The 22,707-nt window shown below is 35.8% G+C and overlaps 1 protein-coding gene across 2 annotated transcripts in view; it reads right to left on the reverse strand.

Annotated features, from left to right (window-relative positions):
• Window positions 1-1,000: 1,000 nt before the first annotated feature.
• The window catches only part of WDR44 (WD repeat domain 44), an 85,062-nt gene continuing 63,355 nt past the window's right edge, over window positions 1,001-22,707 (reverse strand). Inside the window, exons 13-20 of one of the 2 annotated variants that reach the window (XM_033115539.1) lie at window positions 12,882-12,995; window positions 9,273-9,395; window positions 6,431-6,622; window positions 6,122-6,223; window positions 5,795-5,910; window positions 5,070-5,197; window positions 4,554-4,676; window positions 1,001-2,082 (exon numbers count right to left, since the gene is read on the reverse strand). In XM_033115539.1, the coding sequence (XP_032971430.1) occupies window positions 1,988-2,082; window positions 4,554-4,676; window positions 5,070-5,197; window positions 5,795-5,910; window positions 6,122-6,223; window positions 6,431-6,622; window positions 9,273-9,395; window positions 12,882-12,995 (993 nt within the window). In that variant the 3' untranslated portion in view covers window positions 1,001-1,987. The remainder of the gene's footprint in view (window positions 2,083-4,553; window positions 4,677-5,069; window positions 5,198-5,794; window positions 5,911-6,121; window positions 6,224-6,430; window positions 6,623-9,272; window positions 9,396-12,881; window positions 12,996-22,707) is intronic. The other variant, XM_033115546.1, reaches the window with a different exon arrangement.

Consider the following 22,707-nt stretch of genomic DNA (forward strand, 5'->3'; position numbering starts at 1 on the left):
AAGAAAATGGAAATTAATATAAGGTAAATAGGTTGCCCAAGGAATGTGCTAATGGAGGGAACCAAATCCAAGTTTATGCTATTCTAGAATCTGTGCTCTTTCCTATAATACCACACCACTTATTATAGTGAGTTTTGATACTCAATTTAAGGAAAAATGTTGTTCAGCTTTTCTTTGTATACATCTTGATACTACCCTTTCAAACTCTCTGACTTGTAACTTGGCAGTGTATTTATATAGCAAGAGCAAACATTTTAAAAACTAAACTTAGAAGTATTATTCTCGTAAGCTTGCATCCCAACTATTTTTTGCCTTTTTGTTCAAGAAACTACATAAAACTTATCAGGAAATATCCATATGGCAACACCCTGGTTATTTGTAGCTGAAATGAGGGCACCACAGCAGACTACAAGGCCCCAGGCTGAAGTCAGTGAAAGCTGAGCTCTCTCAAAGAGCTGAAGACATCAAGTTGTTTGAAACACTAGACCAATCACACTGCCATCCAGACCTTGAGACTAAAGAAACGAGCTGGTTAGAAAGCTAACAGCATAACAACTGTATTTGTCAGGTAGAGAATGGAAGAATGAGCAGAGAGATGGGGATGGGGAGAGGAGGAGAAGAAGAGAGTACAACACTGGCAAGAGAAGAAAACAGCACAGGGGTAAAACCAAGGCAAACAAAATGCAATTAACTAAAAAAATCCAGAATACTCCAAGGTCATTGCTGATTATCATGGATATGGTCATGGCTCCCCAGCTTCTCACTTACATAATGAAAACAAATGCAATAAAGAACATATAAGCATACAGATGACCTCTTAGCAGTGTTCATTTTAGAACTAAAAAAAAAATTTTCCCTAAAGGTATGTAGCTAATGCATTATAATATAGAAGTCTCAAATTTGGTCTTCTGCTTGCTAAAAATCAAATTATAAAACAAGACTTTGTTTTTCTTACATTCCTCAAATTACCGAAGCCATCTGAAAATAAAGTTACATGTTTAACAAGTGTTGATGACCAACTTTTAATAATACTTATTTAATTTTCAGAAACATATGCTAACCATCAACAACATGATAAGGGTTCCAATGCCCCAGATGTTATTTCATTGGTACATTGTATCAATATGTACAAAGGCTTTCAAATTCAACCACACAAAACAAAACAGCTTAGTTTTTAAAACTACAATGCTTTAAAAAAATGTAAACAGTTCATTTTTACACTATTGTAAAAAAGAAGATTCACTCCTTAATACGGCTTAATTTTTTTTAAGTGAGCAAAGCCTGGTGCTCATGGATAAAGAAGGAAAAGAATTCTTTACATTGAAACATTGTGCTCCAGTGTGGCAAAACAAAACAAAAAACAAAACAAAACAAAAATCTATATATATACATACAAAGAAAAGAATCTTAAGTCCACAATTTAGACCACACACAAAAAAATCTTGTCCCCAAATTGAGAAATTTATAAAAACCATTTACACGGTTGTTGACCTATTGAAAACCTATATAATATTTTAAAAACAATAACTCAGTCAAAAGATACCACTTTTCTTAAAAATGAAATTTTGTGCAAAAGAAATTGCTTAAGCTAGAAACAAGACTCCTTCCCCAATAAGAGGCCAAAAGAGCCACTGAAATAATTTAACTTTGTTAAGATTTAGTGCATGTAACCAAAAGGCACACACACGTGATTAATATATTAATATTTTCATGCAGAAACCTGTGCATGTTCACAATTATATAAGAAAAACACAAACATAAGAAAATGTAAAGCCTAATGTTTGGCAATGTTATTCTAGCCACATTCCTTTCTAGTCTTATCAGCCCAGGGTTTACTAGATCATGAACGCTGCCTCTCAAAAAATATATTATATTTGAACAACTTCTAATAAAAATTAAAAAAGGGACATTAGCCTGAAACACTAATATTTTTTTCAGTTCTGATACATACAGAAACTTACTGATATATTTTACATGGCATTTCAAATTAAGATATATTTTTTCTTTTGTTAATAAACACTTTGATTGCTCCAGTGAAGTCAGCAGAGAGAAGAACTTCTGTGTTATCTGTCTTCATAATACCTTAAAAATATAAAAAAATACTTTTAGTTGATTTAAAAAGAATATGAAGCCTGCTGCCACAATCATCATATGCCTGTGACCTTTGGGGCAGAAGATCCTCTCTCCACCTTTTCCGTCTCTCTTTTCTGGCTCACTCCTGCAATCCTTTCATCCTCCTGTACCTCTCCTCCTCTCTGAGGCTCACTTCCACTACCCTTGTCTTAGGCTGGTCTTTCCTTGGCTTGGGGAGAGTCCAGTCCCTTGGGGCCTGCAAGCCTGTATTTACTACCAGGCAGCCTTGGCCTCTAAGTTGTCTAATGCTTCATTTTGTGCCAAGAGGCTAGCATGTTCTTCAGCCCCAGGACGGGAGTGCTGGTAGAATGGGATCAGATGGGCAAGTCTATTGTTATCAGGGTTCTCTAACGAGGTTGATGGTTAGGGTTTATTGTACAGCAAACATACTAAAACTGCCATGAAATGAAGTACACATGATCGATCTATGAATGCTGCCAGCACCTTTTCCCTTTACAGTCCATATTGAAGAGCTATGTAGCTATGATGAATGGCAAAAACATTTACATTTGCCAGTAAAAGCATTTAACAAACAAAATTGAGTGTTAAGTAACTCTATTATGCATAGGCAAAGGTTGTAGATTTAAGGACTGATTAGTAAGGAAGAAAATAATCCAAACTTTAACTGGAAAATTGTGCAAAGGATGAGTCAGACAAAAGGGTTTCACTTAGATTTGCTAAAAACATATCCTAAGCCTTTGAACATTCCTTACTACCCTTCAGACATATCTCAAAGTCGTGCTATGCAGCAGAAGCAGCAGCAAAGGATTTGGGGATATGAGAAAGGCTGGAGAAGAAAATAAATCATCATATACATATAAATACTTTATCACATACAATAATAATGAAGATGATAATGATAATGTCTACTACATGCCAGGCATTTTGCCAGGCGCTTTACATATGTTGTCTTTAATTCTTACCACAACCTTGTAAACTGGGTATTATCACCATTTTACACATGAGGAAAATTAAAGCTTACATTGTCAAATATGTCAAGAATAAAGAGAGCGAGCGCAATTGGATGTATTTTACGATCTCATACCTTGGGTTTAAGAGTTTATTCTCAGATTATACCTAGACAGGCACAAAACAGCAAACACAAGTCTGATGATCCTTTAAAAGCTATGCCTCTTTCAAAAGGACTCAGTGAATTAACTGAACCTTCTTAAAAGGTACAGTTTTGACAAGTTTAAAGAAAAGTACTCTTCATTTTTCCTCAAATTGTTTAAAAGCTAGAATTTTCTGTAGAATGTATAGAGGAAATGTATAGACTGTAAAAAGGTATCACTGGGGAAAAAGGAAAAAACCCAAATGACTTAAGTTAGATGAGTTAGAATTTGATTCTGAGGGCAAAAAAAAAAAAAAAGGAAGTATTTCCAAACAGGCATTTAGTAAAGGTTTAATAATTCTAAGTCAGTTTATTTTAAAATCTAACTGAAAGAAGTGCTAGACTGAAGTTCATCTTTGCTATCCGAATTTTTTCTTCACAGTATATTTAGTGCAGTGTACAGTGCAAATAATACCACAAGGGAAATTATCTGAGGTTAAATGAAATAAAAGCACTTGAGAACTTTTAAGCACTCAAGTACTTTTAGAAGCACCTTGTATACACTGTATCCACTGTTGTGGCTCTGTAAGTCTCTAAAAAGCCTGGCTGTAGTCTCTAAAGTGAGAAAACACATTTAATGAACTATTCTGCAATTTATTTTAATACAAACTTGTTTTAACAACTGGATCAAATTTGCATGGTTTTACAATACTCTTAAGGACTAACAGGGACTATTTTTCTGTAATTAGCACTCAATACTACTTGGTTTCTTTTCACTTCCTAACCTAAGTATTTTACATAACTGGGGTTACGTAAAATTCTCATTCACAAAGCATATGCTGCAAATGGCAAGAAATTACAGGCTTGTGAATAGCTACTTATAAGAAACTATAAATTTGTGGCAAGTAGAAAAGAACACTGCTTTCATTTTGGTTTAATCTTTTTATTCAGTAAATGTTTATTAAGCACCTACTGTATGTAGGCAAGCACTATCTAGACATTGGCACTACAACAAAGAAGACATCTAAAGTCTCTGTCCTCAAAGAAATTAGAGTCTAGAAGAGACACATAATAAATTTTGTATTTTCATGCCTTGTTTACGTTTCTCCACGGAGAGCAGCTGCCCATAAAAAGAAACCATGAACTTTCAAATTTTTCGTTTTTAACTCCTAGGTGAATTTAAAAGAAGTAAAACTTGCAAGAACTATATTACTGAAATGTTCAGAAATGGGTATCTGACAACCAATATGCTGTCAACAAAAAACATTTTTCATACTCATGAAAACCTCCTAATACCCAATACTAGGTCAATAAGGCTACTTCATGCAGACTAGAAAAAATGTAAGACAAATAAAATATGAGTACCTACCAGAGGGCATGGTATCCAAAATTTCAGCATCTTCACCTTCTGGTTTTTCAGACTGCACATCCGAAGACAACATCAAACTTGGGTTTGGAGCAAAGATGGCCGATGTAACAACTGCATTATGTGCTGGGGGAAAAATTTACTTTAGAATAACCAAGAAATTTAATTCTAAACATCAAGACAAAGAGTGTAATATGCAAAAAATACAATTGTGTATATTACATGCAAATATTTTTTTTAAAACTAGCAAATAAGTAACTAAGAAGTATTTAAAATCCCGAAATATTTTCTTTAAAAAATGCCACACACAAATTCTAAGATTTCATGACTTCTCAAATTTTAGACAAGTATAAGTTCTTCCTTGGTATAGAAAAATCCAACAAAGCCAAACACAAAGCAAAAAAAGTTATAACTGCCAAACTCTCTTTCAAATAATGCCTATACAAATTTACTTCTAGTACATATCCACTTTAGCTTTATTCACTAATAAAAGACACACAAAAAGAGGCATTTACTTACCTTTAATACCTTCCCAAAAGTCATTACGATCTCTCCTGACTGAAGTAAACTTGCTTAGATCATGGTAAGTACTCCAGATATAAACGTATTTATCTTCAGAGCCGCTAACGAGGTAACTAAAATCATGGCTAAATTTGGGGAAGAATAAAAAACTCATTTTTGTTTTTTCTTTAGATTCCACTCTATCAGAACTTCCTACTTTAAAATACCTAAGAAAATACCCAGGAGAGCTTGTTGAAATATAGACTCCTAGTCTCACTCCAGAGGTTCTGACCATGTAGTTTTCACATGGGGGTCAGAGTCAGAGAGGCATTAGTATTTTTATCAAAGCCCTAGGTTACTGTGCTGCTGGTTAACCCACACAGGGAGGAACACGTCCTTAGGAGATAAAAGAGAGAAGCAGAGAATTTTACCAATTAAATTACTGGGTAATTACAGTAGTTCCCTATTATTCATGGGGGATACGTTCCAAGACCCCCAGTGGATGCCTGAAACTGCAGATAGTGCCGAACCCTACGTGTACTATGCTTTTTCCTATACACACAGTCATATGCCACATAACGGTCTAAGATTGTGTAAGTATACTCTATGATGTTCCCACAATGAGAAAATCACCCAGCAACGCATTTCTCAGAATGTATCAGACATAAGGCCTAGATCAATGGAAAATGGGAGAAAAGGAGGAATGTTCTGACCTCTTTGGAGAATTTCTCATTGCCGTTTACCTGAAACTTGCTTTGATCTGGCTGCTGCTGTTGACATAACCCTTATATTTCATGGACAGGGACAAATCTCTAAGATCATATAGTCTGATTCTGGAGTCATTTGAGGTTACCAGTATCTAAAAATAAATCAAGGGAAAAGTAAAAAGTATAATCTTTTAATATAAGTTAAGCTATAATCAAAAAAGGGTGTGTACACATACAGAATATACCTCAAAACTAGAAAAAGCAGTATTCCATAGGAAAGGGAATATAATCTTAGCCAAGATATTAAGAGCTAACTTTCAGAAGTCTACAGAGTGCAGAGTGATTATTTTCAATACTTAGTACCTTATTTTCTCCAGGTAAAGGCTCAATGCCAGTAATTTTTCTTCCAACTTTGTTGCGCCCTCTGGTAGATCGGACATGTATTTGTGTGTGGTATTTCAAATGCTAAAAAGAAATCACAAATTTAAAAGATCAGAATAAGAAGGAACCTCAGAGATTATGTGATCCAACTTGCAGCCAGACATGGTATTATTTACCCCAATTTACAGATAGGGCAGTTAACGTGCAGAGAGGATACACCAACTTATCCCAAACCACAAAAATGTTTTATTATGTATTCAACTATGTAATTTCCACAAGATAGTCATTTACCTCTGTATCATAGAAAATACATCTGCCATCATATGTCCCAATTACTGCATATTTGCCATTCTGACAAAAATTTGCAGCTGTGATCAATTTTGTTTGACCATCTACTTCGTTCCACAAAGCCACTTTTTTGTCAGGTATGTTCCAAAGGCGGAGCTTTCCATCCAACGATCCACTTAGAAAATACCTGTCATCCTAAAAATGTGACAAAAGAGAAAGCTTTCATTTTACCACATCAAGAAAAACTCATTAGCAAATCAATATGTCTATTAGAAATGTTTAAAATATGTAGATCTCATTTAAAAAGTATTAAAGTATTCTTCTTGTAGGTATTATTTTATTCACTAAAAATAACAAGTAGAAACTTCAGTATTCAATCTAAAGAAATGGCATACTGCTTGCCTTATCATATCCATAAACTGCTTTTCCCGAAGTATATGGATGTTAATAGATAATGCGTTAGAGTGTATATTGCGTAGAAGGGTTCTGTTATCAAATAAGTTTGAGAAATTCTGGGTTACGGAAAATTGAACAAGATTCTCAGTTAACATGCATTCTGTATCGCCAAAAAGAGGATAAAGTAGGTAGTGTTTTCCAGCTTATTTAACCATGGACTTCTGTTGGTAGGGGGTCAAGGTAGGAACATCTAGCATGGCTAGTACCTTCAAGGAACATGCTTTGAGAAAAACCATCCTGTAATGATACACTTGTCCTAGACTTCCCTAAGACACATGTAACAACAGTTGGATAAGAGAGTAATGCCCACCCCACTAAACTTTAATTAAAAAAAAAAAAAGTCATGCCAGTTAGCCCACAGAACCAGTCAATTTTTGGAACTCTGACACCATGTCAGCAGAGAATCGCTTCACTAATCAAATTCTCAATCTCAAAGCAGAGTTCTCAACGGGGGGCAATTTGGCCCCACAGGGGACATCTAGCAATGTCTGAAGACTTTTATGATGGTCACAACTTGGGGGTGGGTGACATCTAGTGGGTAGAGGCCAGGAATGCTGCTAAACATCCTACAATGCCCAGGACAGCCTTCTCTCCCTGGATGACAAAGAACTATACAGCTCAAAACGTCAATAGTGTCAAGGTTGAATGACTCTGCTCTAAACTAAACCAGGCCTACCACTAAGCTGGTCTAACTTCTGGTAACATAAGCATCAAATATAAAATAATAGGGATGCCAAAACAAGAAACAGTCTTTTCTCTGCTCAAGATTATTCTTCTTACCCACTTCTGAAGCCCATCAAGGATAACCTGGGCATTTTTATGGCTATGCTACAGTAGGCTTGACTCAATGTCTACCAGTAGAAAAGCTTAACAAGTAAAAACACTTCATCTTGGTCTTACAATTCAGAATTTTATTTATGTACATACATACACATGTGTGTACTCATGTATGTGTATGTATGCATCTCCATTTTGCTATTTATTTTACAACTTTGCCATCTTCCTTCCAGATAACATTTAATAGAGTCATATTTCCTAAGAAAATGTCAACATCACCCCATTCTTCCCTAGAGCCTCTGAAAAAACTCTCCAGGTCAGTAGAATTTTTAGAAACAGGGCTTTTCAGTTTCCAAAATAAAAGTATAGAAAAATTATTGACTAAACAGAAGCCTTAATAATAATGTAATATCACCACCTAATACCTCTCTCGTTGCACTCTGATACATTATAGTTAAAATAGAGGTAGAAGGAAGGATTTTTCTCATAGTTGCTGACAGGAATAAATCCATCCTTTTAATGCAATCTTGGGTGACAGGTGGAGGTGTTATTCAGAAAGAAGCATCTAAAGGCCTGATGGTTACAACTGAAGAAGTATTAATATAAATTAAACATTTTTTTTTAATTTTTAAAAGTTTTTGACCAAGTCTTCTAAGAGTTCAGATTATTACTGCCTATGTTATAAGTTTGCCCAGGGAGAGAAATTATATTGAGGGGAACAAAAAGTCATTCTTCTCTCTTAATCTGGGGAAAAAGAGGAAAAATGTGATTATAATTAAAACATTTCATTAAAAAGACGACAGAGATGAGGACATAATTGGAAATGCAATCATAACATCAATGCAGGGGTGAGAAAATAATCCCACATCAACTAGGGTCAACTCAAGCCCTCCAGTTATTTCAGCCTAGCTAGTGGAGTAGAACTAACATGTGACTTCCCTACAAAGAACTAAAACAAATTTAGCCTTATGCATTTGGTGGCTCTATCCTATAAGGACATAAGATAGGCCTGCGATTCCATGACAGCAGACTTTTCTCCTTTGATTGAAATCATATGATATACTTTCTTTCCAGAGGGAAGATATTAACGAATTTTCTACATTGAAAATTAAGAAGGGATCTCAAGATTAACAATGTTGCCAGACATTAAATAGGAATTCAGCATTATCCTGTAACAAATGTTGGTCTTTGCCTCTTTCAACTCTTTCCTCTTTGTCTCTTCCCCTTCCCAAACCTCCTCCCATAACTATTCCTGCCTATATGCTTCCCTTTCTCATTTATCCACCTGCTGCTGTCTTCTCTTCTCTCACCATTTCCAATATCTCACTTTTTTAATAGGATACTTTCTTCATTTATACCCTGCATGTCCTTTTAAAAATTTGGCATTACTTTTCACTGTCATATTTAGAATATAACATTTCCACTTCTTCTAATGCAGATTAGCAGAATATTTCCTTTTTCATTTTTAAAGTGAAATGAAACATTAAATTAAGCTGTTCTTAACTATGTGGCTGTTATAATTCTTTTCCTGTAGTCTAACTACCCTCCAGGGAAACCTGGTTCCTTCACCTTCCTTATAGTATAACAAAAAAATGTATAAATAATTACTTACTCTTGGATGGAAAGCTATGGCAGTAACAAAATCTATATGCTGAAAACAGCAAAGGCATTCTCTTCTGGAAATATGCCATAACCTGACTGTTTTATCCATCGAAGAAGAAAGCAGAAAGTAGTTCTATGGAAAAATTGCCATTGATTATTTTATCATCATGTGGAAAAAAATTATTATACAATAAAAGTGAACTTTTGGTTTTATGTACCTCAATAGTTTTGCTATTAGTATTGTTATATGCAGCATCAGGAAGAACAAAAGATTATCTAATTCACTTGGAAGATCCCATTTTTTCCAAAACAGTTAATTAGCATATTTCTTTGATTCTACAACTTTTTCACATTACCTATTCTGGAATTAGGATGAATCTTATGATCCATGTCAAAAGAAATCTGCCAGACAGACAACAACAGAAGACTAAGGTGTACCTTAGTGGTTATAGCCTGCATATAGGCTGCATATAGGATGACATTGGAACTTAGCTATGAATATAAGGCATCTTTTAATTTGATTGTTACTTCAGTTCAGTTATTTTCACATTGACAACACTGGCGAATTTTAACTCACATGGACTCCTTAACTGTCACTTAAAAATGCCTTCAAAAAGATTACCCTATAATGCAGCATGGAAATGAAAAGTTATTGTGCACCTGTCATACTGTAGGCAAGAAAATTAGAGATTAGAAATTGTCAAATCTCTCAGAATAGATCATAGAATTTTCAAAGCTAAATGAGCACAGTGAAACGGATTTGGCCATCACCAAAGAACCTAACATCCATCTGTCAAAAGTTTCTAACTGGCAGAAGATCTTTAATTTCTAAACACAATCTATTTAAGGGAAGAACAACTACGAGTTATACTGAAGTAGAAAACCCAAATGAGACCCTAATATTCTTTGGTATGCATAAAGGTGCTAAACAAATTGAAGTAATGATTACATTGATTTAGTACTTACAATGTGCTAAACATTACTCTTAGCACTCTACAGCAACCATATGAGGTAGGTATATTATTATCCCCTTTTACAAATGAGAACACTGAGGCAGAGAGGTTAATAATTTGTCTGTGACTATACAGCTTGTCAGTGGCAGAGTGGGTAGTTTGGCTCTAAGGTCTAGGCGCTAACCACTACACATTCTGCAGAGTGCTTACGTAGAACATGTTACAAAAACAACAAGATGCTCTGTCATTTACTCAAAGCAATAAAAGAATGTTCTATCTTTAAGTGTAAAAGACTAAGCATAAAAAATGATTTGGATATGTAACTGTATGGTGCATATATGCTATATGGGCTAGTTTAGACAGTATACATTTTATGTGGTATACCTGGTTTTAAATAGATGGTGCACCTCACTATTAAAAAACCAGAATTTTGAAAGATTCACAATAACTTGTGAAACATCTAATAACAATTATTTTTATTTTCAAGATCTACTCAGTTCCATAAAAGTTTTAAAGAGCATACGCAGTTTACTTTATATTTTCTGTTGATTAATAACAAACTATGTAAGAGCTACCATGTTTCCCTGAACATAAGCCCTAGCATGATTTTTCAGGATGACATCCCCTGAACATAAGCCCTAATGAGTCCTTTGGAGCAAAAATTAATATAAGACCTGGTCATATTTTCGGGAAAACACAGTAAATCTATGGTCTGCTATTCATTAAAACTAACTTCATTCAGTTCTTGCAATAGCCCATTGCTTTTAAGCATATGAAAGAAATATAAAGACATCCCTAAAAATAAAGATGCTGAAGACGTGTTAAGACTTGTCCTAATATGCCAAGAGATTTCTGTTGAATAAATACTTATTGAATAAGTGAAATGAAATAATTTTCTTAAACTGAACATGATTTTGGGAGTCAAGGAAATTACACTAAAATCTAAGTTCTAACCATAACTAGTTTTGTGATCTTGGATGAGTCAGAGTCCCAGTCTTCTAATTTACAAAATGAAATATCGTCTACCTCACAGGGTTAATGTTGGAAGAATTAACAAGGTAATTCGTGGTACCTGCTACAAAATAAGTTTTCAACAAACAGAAAACCCACTATAAACATCAATTGTGCTGGGTACTAAAGAGAAACGACAGTAAAATGAGATCTGGTCCCTACTCTTGAGAGTAGGGACTTAGAATCCTGTTGCAAACAAGACCTAGAATTGTACGTACTTGTAGGTATACAGTTAAGTAAAAAAGAAAGTTTAAGAAAAAAGCATACAGATAGATGAAGGCCTTTAGAACAAAAACAGGTTTCCTGGAAAAGAAATTGTGTCTTAAGTGTGACGCCTGCCTTATAGATTTCAAACTTGCCTGCCCCCACAATCCTGTGAGCCAATTCCTTAAAATAAACCTCCTGAGTATGTATATCCTCTTGGTTCTGTTGCTCTGGAGAACCCTGACTGATACAGTGGTCAATGGAAATCTAATTTTTTCCAGTTAGTGTGACATTTCAGAAAAAAACATTGGTTTGCTTTAAGAAAGTAAAATGAGTGCAAGGTTCCCAATTATGTTTTGTACTTCTTGTTCCAGATGAATATAATTATCAGATTAAGGACACTTTAGATTTCCATCTTCTGACAACTCAGTCACATTTCACACAGGATGGGGAAGGAGTACAAAGACACTACGAGGGATCCGTTTAAAACTAGACTACCATGTGAGGCCCAAGCTTCTTTCAAGAGGTTAGAGAAAGACATTATGACAGATGGATTATAAAAAGCATCCAGAACATCTAAACAAGTATGACAGGAGCAGCAATTCATAAATGAAGTGATTCAAAGCTGGAGGTCAGAGAAAACCTAACTTGCCAACACCACCAGCAATATTTTTGTGGTACATGAGGTTCTCCTGACATAGTTAAAATATATGGGCATCACCGGTATCCCTGATAGTCTTTTGTTAACTCAGGTGACTTCTCAGTTTAAAGCTTTAAATATTACTTTTCCCCCAAATTCTTAACATATTTTATATTATGATTACTGACCAATTTTAATACAAAGAAAGTGTAAGGCATCATGCAAAAATTCCAAAAACTGCTTCCTACTTCAAGACCTTAAATCAAATTTAAAATAGCTTAAATCAAATTTAAAATAGCTCTTTAAGTTTTCACAAAACTGAAAATACTTGGTCAGTGGCAAAACACCCTCTCTACTTCTGAAATAATTTTGCTTTAAGGGAAAAAATAATTTAAAAATGAAGATTTACAATTGATTAGTAAAATATAATTGTTAAATCTACGTTAATAATGTAGCAGATCAGACCCAAAGCAGTCTTGATAAGATAAATCAAATTTCACCTTTGTAGTTGAAGTCATATCCATTTTGCTGAGTGAGGATACTTTGCAAAATTACTTTACAAAGTGGCAAAAGGTACAGTATACAGACAGATCCAGATAGAAGCTGATAAGTAATATAAAGTAAACATTTCCTTATTAGCCTAACCTGACATTTCTCTTTTTTTAATTTTAATTTATAGATAACTCCCACAAAGTATATATGGGTATTCAAACATTAGACAGTGGAACAATCATACAAATAAAAGATTTGTTTTTATCCTAAAGTCATAGTTACATAGAATTAATTCACAATTCAAATATGAATTTCTTACTTTAGACCATGAAAGATCAAGGAGATCAGCAGTATGTCCCTTATATTTACAAAATGGCCGTTGTCGAAATGGTGCGTTTTTATCATCGGGGTCTTCATCAGCTCCACTGCATACCTATTTAGACAAAGACAAACATTAGCAAAATAAAAGCTCCATACTCTTCCCATCTCATCTGTTCTCTCATCCTTGTGTACTGATGCTTGATTGAAATCTTGATGCACCAAAAGCAAACTCCTCTTTATGCTGAATCTACTAATCACCTCTTCACCTCCTTGACCTAAAAAATAACAAACTAGGATCTTCCCTGAAGACCTTGTACCACCAGTCTTTTCCTGCCAGAGCCCCTACCCTGTCCTTTTCTGAGCACGCGTTCCTTCAGGAGAGGTAGGAGCCAGCACCAGGGGAGGATCATGACCAGTCTAAGCTAATCAAAACGAGCTCACTCCCTTTCCCAGGGATGAGCAGTTTAGGCATGGGCACGTGCTACAATTTTCACGAATTAGTCAGGAGGGAAAGATTTTTTGAGGTAGGAGGGAATAGAAGGAGGCTTGAGAAAGATTTCCTCATTCTTAAACAGGGAAATACTAAAAGGGACCTTCCTCTTTCCTACTTCTGAACACTGTTGTCTGCATGTGACACCTAAGAGTGCAGCAACCACTGTAGGACCATGAGAGGAACCAACCCAAGAGAAGAACAGATAAAGAATAGCAAAGCAGGAAGATGGTAGGATCCTTTCTCCCTGATGACACTACTCAGTTGCTCAATTAGCCAACCCTGGAACCACCTCACCTCCAGACTTGCTTCCTTATTGTTTAAGCCATTTTCAGTTAGATTTCTGTTATTTGAAATCAAAAGCATCCTGACAAAGGTAGGTAGAAAAAGCAACGCCGTTCTTGTGTGCTGTGCACTTAGTTTACAACATACTTTTGTATTCATTATCTGAATGAATCCTAACAACTGTGAGTTACGTATTAACATTATGAAGATGAAGGAATAAGGAAAAAAAATTGAGGCTCAAAGAGATTAAAATAACATATTAAAGGTCACACAGTCACCTGTAAATAGCAGAACCAAAGTGGAAATACAAGTCATCCAACTTCAAGTTCAGAGATTGTTCCTTGAATATTTTAGAGGATGTAGCATGAGCATAAATACAGAGTGCTGGCTAAGTCTTGTTTATTTAGGGAACGATGGGTAGGATGATGAGGATGGAGAAAAAGTAAAGGGAGATGTAGTAGGGGATTAGGATGGAAAGGTACTTTGAGACCAGATCATAAAGAGTCACAAATTTGTGGCTTAAAAGTTCAGCTAGTCTAATACAATGGAGAGCCCACAGGGGTTTCTGAAAAGAAAAAAAATAACATGATCTGACTGGTGCTTTAGAAAGAGAATGCTGGGCAATAGCATAAAAGACGATTTGGAGAGAGAAAGTGGAAGCAGAAAGAGCAATCCGTTAAGTTTAAGTAAGAATATGAGGGCTTGAACTAGGACAGTGGCCATGGCGATAGATTAAAAACTACCAATATTATTTTTCTAGAACTTTACAGCTTATAAAACATCTTCACATCTACTGTAGAGATAGACTAGCAACACAAATGCCAAGCACTACTGATCCTAGATGACTAGAACTACTTCCCCTAATTTTGCTGCCATCTTAGTGAGCACTGCTGGAAGACATAAAACTAAACAGGCTTGCCCCATTACATCAAATTCAGCTTTTCCTTTAATAATCATTTACATTTCATTAACTCCTCAGCATATTTCCTCCAGAAGTAATTCCAGACCTTTATTTCCTCCTTAAATATCCATTTTCTTCTCCCTATACGCTACCTTTTTTTCAAAATACTTAATGTCTTTCTGATTATAAAATAATACATGCTCAGCGTAGACAACTCAGAAAACAAAGAAAGCAGAAAAATTAAAATTAAAACCACCTATAATCTGCCAATATTTTGACTACCTTCAATCTTTGTTTTTAAAAACAATTGAAATCATACTATACACATGATTCAGTATTTTCCTTTTTATTACATCATGTGTTTTCTGTATTTCACTCTGAAAACATTTACTAACTGCATATGGACATACCATAATTTAACATTCTCCAATATGTTGGTCACTTAGGCATTTCCATTTTTTCCCTAATATAAATAGCAATTCAATGAACATCCTGGAACATGAATCTCTATCCCCATTTGACTATTTTTATCCTAATATAAGGGTATTACTACTCACAAGTTTCAAGTCTGAGACTTTTATACTATCTCTTGCTGCTTGTTTTAATAAAAGCAGATAAGTTTAAATTTTTTTTTTGAACTACAGGAGTATAAAGAATCAAATAAAAATCACCCCAAATCCTACCATCTAGAGATAACATAATTTGGTGTATTTCCTTTAAGTTTTTATCTATAAATATTTATAGATATTTTTAGCCAAAATTTGGATAATATTGTATGTAATTTCTCAATTCTGCTTTTTTTCACTTTACATTTTATTTTGGATATTTTTAACATCATTAAATAGTGTCTGAAAACAATTTAAGGACGAAATAACATTCTACTGTACAGATTATACCATAGTTTTTATTTCCTAGTTGTTAAAAATTTAGCTTGTTCAAGTTTTAGCTATTGTGAGAACACTAAAATGAAAATCCTTTTACTTACATCTTTGGGTGTATCTGATTATTTCTTTATAATAGATTTTTAAAGGTAGAATTACTAAATACAATATTATATATTTCATCTAATTTACATATGTCTCGAGAGACATTTATATCTCTATATATAGTCACATACACAAATATAATATATATAAAACTTTATTATGGACATTTCAAACATACACAGAAGTAGACAGATTAATATAATAAATAGTATAATGACCCCCATGCATCCACCACCTACTTTAACGATCATCAACATTTTACTCATCGTGTTTTATCAATCTTCCTCCCACTTTCATATATTTGCTCACTTTTGCTGGAGCATGTAAAGCAAGATCTGAACCCCACTGATTTTTATCAGTAAATACTCTATATGTATCTCCAACTAATATACTTTTTAAAATATACTACCTCTTTTAAATATACTACCATGCCATTATCACACCTAAAAATATTATTTGTATCATCTAATATCTAATCCATATTCTAATATCCTGATTACCTAAAAATGTCATTTTAAAGTTGGACTGCTTTGAAAACTTGTAACCCTTCTGATATTATTAGCACTTACCAGATACTGTACTAATTACTTGAGATACCAAAATAAATGACATTTCTTACCTTATAATCTATTCTCAGCATTTGAAAGCCATAATGTGCCTTTTAACAGACGTCATTAACAAATTATGCCATTCTGTTCAAAAACCCTCCATTAGCTTCCATCATTCTCAGAACAGCCAAAGTCTTTGCAATGGCCTACACGTTATGACTGCCCCATCAACATCTCTGAGACTTCATTTTCTATTACATCCCATTGCTCACTGGCTCCAGCTACCCAGGCCTCAATGCTGTTTCTTGAATACACAGAACTCCTGCCTTATAGCAGTTTCACTTGTTGTTCACTCTACCTAGAATAGAATACTCTTTTCTTCCAGATAGCCAGATGATCGCTCCCTTACCTCCTTCAGAGTTTGCTCAAATGATAACATCTTGGTGAAGCTTTGCTTGTCCACATTATTTACTCCGTGCCTCCACTTAATATGCTTTATTTTATCCATAAAATTTATCACTGGGTAACATATTACAAAATTTACTTATTTTGTTTCTCTGTCTCCAACCACTAGAATTTAAACTTCGTAACAACAGATATTTGTGTCTCTTTTGCTCACTACTATATCCCCGATTCCTAGAGCAGTCATTAATACACAGTAGGCACTCAACAAATATTTATGGACTAAATGAAGACATGGTGCCAGACCTTCAGATGCCAACTAGCAGAGCATAATGGTTAAGAGCATAAGCTCTAGAGACAGATCAGAGCTGGGTTCTAATATGAACTGAGTGAAATTGGTGAGTTACTTAACATCTCTAAGCCTTTTCTTCTTCATCGGTAAAACAGAGTTCTTAATAGTATCTCACAACAGTATCAGGACTATTGTGAGGTTAAATGAGATAAGACGTAAAATGCAGTTAGCAAAGTACATGGCACATAGTAAGGGTACATAAAATTTTATCTGCTGTTACATAAATTGATACAGTATAGTAAGTGCTTTTACCGTGTTTCCCCGAAAATAAGACCTAGCCAGACAATCAGCTCTAATGCAACTTTTGGATCAAAAAATAATATAAGACATGGTACATATTATGTGATGTGATATGATATGATATGATCTGATATGATATGACATTATACCCGGTCGTATATTATAGTAAAGGAAAACCGGATCTTACATTAATTTTTTCTCCAAAAGACGCATTACAGCTGATTGTCTGGCTAGGTCTTATTTTCGGGGAAACACGGTAACAGAAATACAGACAAAGTACCACGACAACAATGATGGAGTATATGAGTAAGAATGCATTAAACAAACTAAGGAATGCTTCAGTGAGGAGACCCGAGTTTGAAAATGAATTTGTCAGGCAAAAGGAGTAGCATATGTAAATGGAACAAAGGGTCTGACACTTTTGTTGGGACAATAATGAACAACTGAGTGGCTCAGAACATAAGGTTTGTGAGAGGGAAGGGTGGGAAATAACAATGAGAGCTGGGGTCAGGCTGATCTCTGAAAGGTTGAGCCAAGCTAAGGAATTTGGACTTGACTCAATAGGAAAAAAAAGAGAGCCACAAGGAGTGCTTAAATAGGAGGATAACATGATCAGATGTGTTTCATACAAAAGCAATTCTACTGGCAGTGTGGATGAAAGACTGGAATCTGGGAAAAGAACTCTAGTGGTCCAAGTAAGAGATCAAGCCTGGATTATAGCAGTGGAAATGAAAGGAATGGCCAGATTCCAAAGACATTTCTGAGATCAAGTGGGCAGGATGTGGTAAATGAGCAGACATTGAAGGGAGAGTAAAAAGTGATCACAGTTTCTAACTCAGGAAATGGCATGGGTGTTAAACAAGGAACTGACATCGAGTACAGTCAAAGGAATGGTTTTCTCGGGAAAAGCATACTTAATTCCGTTTTGGACATATATTAATTATGGTTGATCTGTGCCTTCTCCCATGCAGAGGTCCTTGGCATGCACTTTATATTTTCAGTGACTAACACATTGTAGACATTTAATAATTGGTGACAAAACCAAATCTTAACCAATGCATATTTTTAATAAAATGCTGCATATGTAGAATTTCACAAAAATTACCTCTTACTCTTTAGTTAACTGTCTTCATCCAAGCTTTTGATTCTAATGATCTCAAAGAGGATCAGGATGTCACCCCAAAACATGCCCTTTTGCATAAGGATTATTTTGAGCTGAAATCAACTTAGGAGAAACAGACACAAGAAAGTCTCTACCCTTCCCCTTTCTACCTGAAAGCAGAGCATAAAACTCCTTTTGTGAAGGTACCTTCCCCTCACAACTCCTTTATCAGGAAGGAGAGAGTGAATCTTATCTCTGGAGATAGCATGAGTCTGCACAAACAGGGCTTTACTAAATAACCTTTATCTTCCATTAGCTTCCTCCAATATATTTACTGCCCCAAAATTTACCACCCCTAAAAGTCTAAACCCCCTTTTTCTTTGTCTTGTCACATCTCCACAAACTTATTGCTCTTTGTTAAAATGATACATAAGCCCCTACGTCTGATTGTTTCTTTGGATCTTCCCTATTTTGGGGTGAAGGCCTCCATACGCATATGTAATAAACCCTTTCTCCTGTTACTCTGTCCTTTGTCAGGCTATTTTGTAGATCCCGGCTGTAGAACCTAAGAGTGTAGAGGAAAATTTTTTCCTTCCCTACAATCTACTCTCAAAAATTCTAAGCAGCAGTTAAATGCGATCACACCTATATCGATGTTCCACTAAGTAAGCATACCAAACATAGATTTACCCAAGAAAAGCATTCGTTTTAAGAAACTGATACTTCTAGTGTCAAGAAGAAATTTGGTAAGTCCCTAGCATAATGGAGCAAATCAACCATGCCCCTCTTCCTTTCTGCCTTACATTTACTGAGCGACTTTTGGAAATTAATAGAAACAGAGAGTGTAATTCTAGGTGTGGCATGACCAATGAGTAGGTAAGTGATCTGCTGTGCATCACTCTGTATGCCTAACTGTACAACAGGTACTTTCAGGTATTCTATTTTACACGGATGCTAAGAAGACAAGAGTGAGAACGTAGTTCAAATGTGCTATAATATTATCAGTATCATGCGAAAAAAGAACATGCACATCAGGAACATAAACTCCATTGTGCTTACTGTGCCTCACTGCAGTTAGCACTAGGTTCAAAGGTAATGCCAGATACTGAACTCCAAAGGCATATGAAATAGCGGCCTCTTTTTTAACTGTCCCCAAGTAGAATGACAGAAGTAACAGAACCCCAATCTTTTCCTGGAAACAATAGACATAAATGATATTCAAGACTCCAGAAAAAAATCTTAGTACTTCAGGGGGTCACTGCATTTTGTGTCAAAGAACTACTATCATATTTCCCTGAAAATTAAGACCTAGCTGGACTATCAGTTCTAATGCGTCTTTTGGAGCAAAAATTAATATAAGACCTGATATTATATACGTATATATACACACACATATATATATACACACATATATAATATCATATCATATATCATATCATATTAATATATTAATATTAATATATTATAATATATTAATAATATAATATAATATAACATTATATTATATTATATTCCTGGTCTTATAGTAAAATAAGACCGGGTCTTATATTAATTTTTGCTCCATGAGACGCATTAGAGCTGATGGTCCGGCTAGGTCTTATTTTAGGGGAAACACGGTATGCTCCTCATTTAAAAGGTCTTGTATTTGGGGTGACCGGTTAGCTCAGTTGGTTAGAGCATGGTGCCAGTAACACCAAGGTTGCTGGTTCGATCCCCACATGGGCCACTGTAAGCTGTGCCATCCTTAAAAAAGAAAGGAAGGAAGGAAAGAAGGAAGGAAGGAAGGAAGGAAAGAAGGAAGGAAGGGTCTTGCATTTAAACAACATTCGGAGTTACTTAGGGTTTTTGGGGGCATGGATGGAAGTAGTTAAGAAACTGTACGCAGGACTGTTGAAATCAGCATAATGAAAGATGGTTCAAATAGTCCCTGTTTTTAATAGTAACCAAAGCCTGGAAAATTTATGGTGAATTAAACTAATAAAAGCAAACCCTTTTCCCTAAAGCAAAGTGGTTAACATTTTCTATGCTAAATTAGTAGGTGAAGGCTTTCTGGAGGAAGTGGGCTCTGAAGAATGGGCAAGCTTGGATAGAAAGAAGGGAAACTGCAAGCATCCAAATAAGGGAAACAGGAATAATGGCACAGGAACTCAACACTGACTCAGGCCTGGATTAGGTTGCAAGGATACTAAGATCTGTGAAGTACAGTTCTTTGCCTTAAACCAGCCTGAGACTAGCCAGTGAGACAAACTACCAAGGAGGATGTGGTAAGTAATATCAATGTCAATACGACGTACTCTCAGAACAAAAAGGAAGAACAACTTTGCCTGCTTGATTCAGGGAATATTGTAAGAGATAAGGTATTTGAAGGAGGAGAGGGTTTCGCCCTGTGAGGACAGGAGACAGGAAGGGAGTTCCAGGTAAAGCAAACAGCATGGACAGACATGAAAGTGAGTGTTTAGGGCACACACCCATATCCAGCATGGCAGGTAGGGTGTGCAGGTACTAGGGAATTAGAACTGAGTTAAAGCGATGAGATGAGGCAATATCGGGAAGGGCCTTATTCTGCAGGTGACAAGGAGCCATCAGAAGATTAAAGAACACTGAACAGCACAGCAGATATGTATTTTGTAAAAAATAAATAAATAAATAACTGGTGGCAGTATAGAAAATGAACTGGGTAAAGACCAGAGACAGAAAAAGCAGCAAACATTCAAATGAGTGTTAAGGGCATAGATGATGTGAGCAACAATGGGGGTTGAGGGAACAGATTCCATGGGCATTTGCAGGTGGAGGTAGAGTAGACGGGAATTTGTAATTAATTTGATATGTGGGTAAGGAAGGAAAAGCAATAGAGTGTTCCTGACTGAGTTAAAAAAGGAACTTATAGATGTTGATGCCATTAAAGAAGGTTCAAAAGAGAGGAGAAGCAGGATGTGGGCAGATAATAAAAATATTTCCATGAATGACCATTAACATCTATCCAGACACCTGGGAATTATCTTAGGCTAGTCACTTCCCACCCAGCTGATCAGTCACCAAGTCCTACAGATCGCACTTTTTTGATGTATCTCAAATTCAGCTCATCTTTATGGTTTTTAGACCCACTGCTATCAGAATCTATCATGATCGAAGTACCCATTTCTCTTCTGGGTTAACAGCCTCTTAAGTGGTCTCCCTGTCCCTAGCCTGGCACTCCTATTCAATCTATCCTTTACAGTGCTATCAGAATGTTCTTTCTAAAACAAAACCCTGAACATTTTAATTGAGCTCCTGATCAAAACCCTTCAAAGCCCCCTCTCCCTCAGTAGCTTGCAGGATAAAGTTCAAAACCTTGGTTTAACACAAACAAAAGGCCATGTAAAATTCCAGTGCTGCCAACCTCTCCCACAACTCTCACTTACCCTTTGGTCCACCCACATGGAATTTCTTGTAGCACCTTTAACGTTCTGTGCTGTTTCAGTCTTCATGCCTTTGCACTGGCTACAGGCTGTGAGATGGCCTTTCCTGCCTTCTCTTGTGAACTCCTAGGTCAAACATCAAAGCCTCCAGGAAGGTTTTCCTGACACCCTGATTCACGACGCTAACTCCTATACTTGCGGAGTCCCTTCTGTAGAATATCATTATCCACTACTGTAATTGTGAATATATCTATTTCACTAGTCAGCCAGGTCCCTGAGGCCACAAAATATGTCTCATTTAACTTTGCAGAGTCTAGTGCCATGTCTGTCCCACGTAACAGGCACTCAAAAAACTTTTACTCAAGGAGTTGTTTCAGATCTATTAATTGATGTGCTTGAAGAACATGTAGGTGGAGAGACCCCATATATATTGTTATGTGAAAAGGGCAGCATGCACAGTAAGATTTCATTCTTGTTTAAAAAACATAAAGCTACTGAAAGGCTAGGAGAATTATGGAGCTAAAAAGCCAGTTTAGGATGGGAGGCAGTGGGTAAATCCACTGAGAATGGCCAAGGAAAGAACCCTGAGAAACAGCAACATTAAAGAGGGTGAAGGAAGAAGAGACAACATGGATAGAGGAAGAGAACGAGGAAAACCAGATCTATGGAAAGCTGAGTATGTTCAGAGTAGGTAAAAATTCATGTCAATTACTATAGAGCCAGTGAAATCCCAGATGGATATTGTAGCTTCTGTTTACATTACCCTTGCCTAGATCAGTACACTAGAAACACAGGGGATAGCTTAGAATAACATTTTATGTTGTACTTTTAGGTTTAAAATTGGTTATAATATTCAACCTTCCAGCTCTGAGACCAAATGAAAATCATTAAGATATTTAAAACTACCTAAAACTGTGATAAAGCATTTATTAAACCAAGAAAATGGGGATGCCCAGATGGCTCAGTTGGTTAGAGGGCGACTTCTGAACAATAGGGTTGCTGGTTCAGTTCCCACATGGGCCAGTGAGCTGCGCCCTCCACAACTAGACTGAAGACAAGGAGCTGCCGCTGAGCTTCTAGAAGGGCGGCCGGATGGCTCAGTTGGTTAGAGTGTGAGCTC

This window comes from Rhinolophus ferrumequinum, chromosome X (assembly GCF_004115265.2).
Source record: "Rhinolophus ferrumequinum isolate MPI-CBG mRhiFer1 chromosome X, mRhiFer1_v1.p, whole genome shotgun sequence".
Classification (NCBI taxonomy): Eukaryota; Metazoa; Chordata; class Mammalia; order Chiroptera; family Rhinolophidae; genus Rhinolophus; species Rhinolophus ferrumequinum.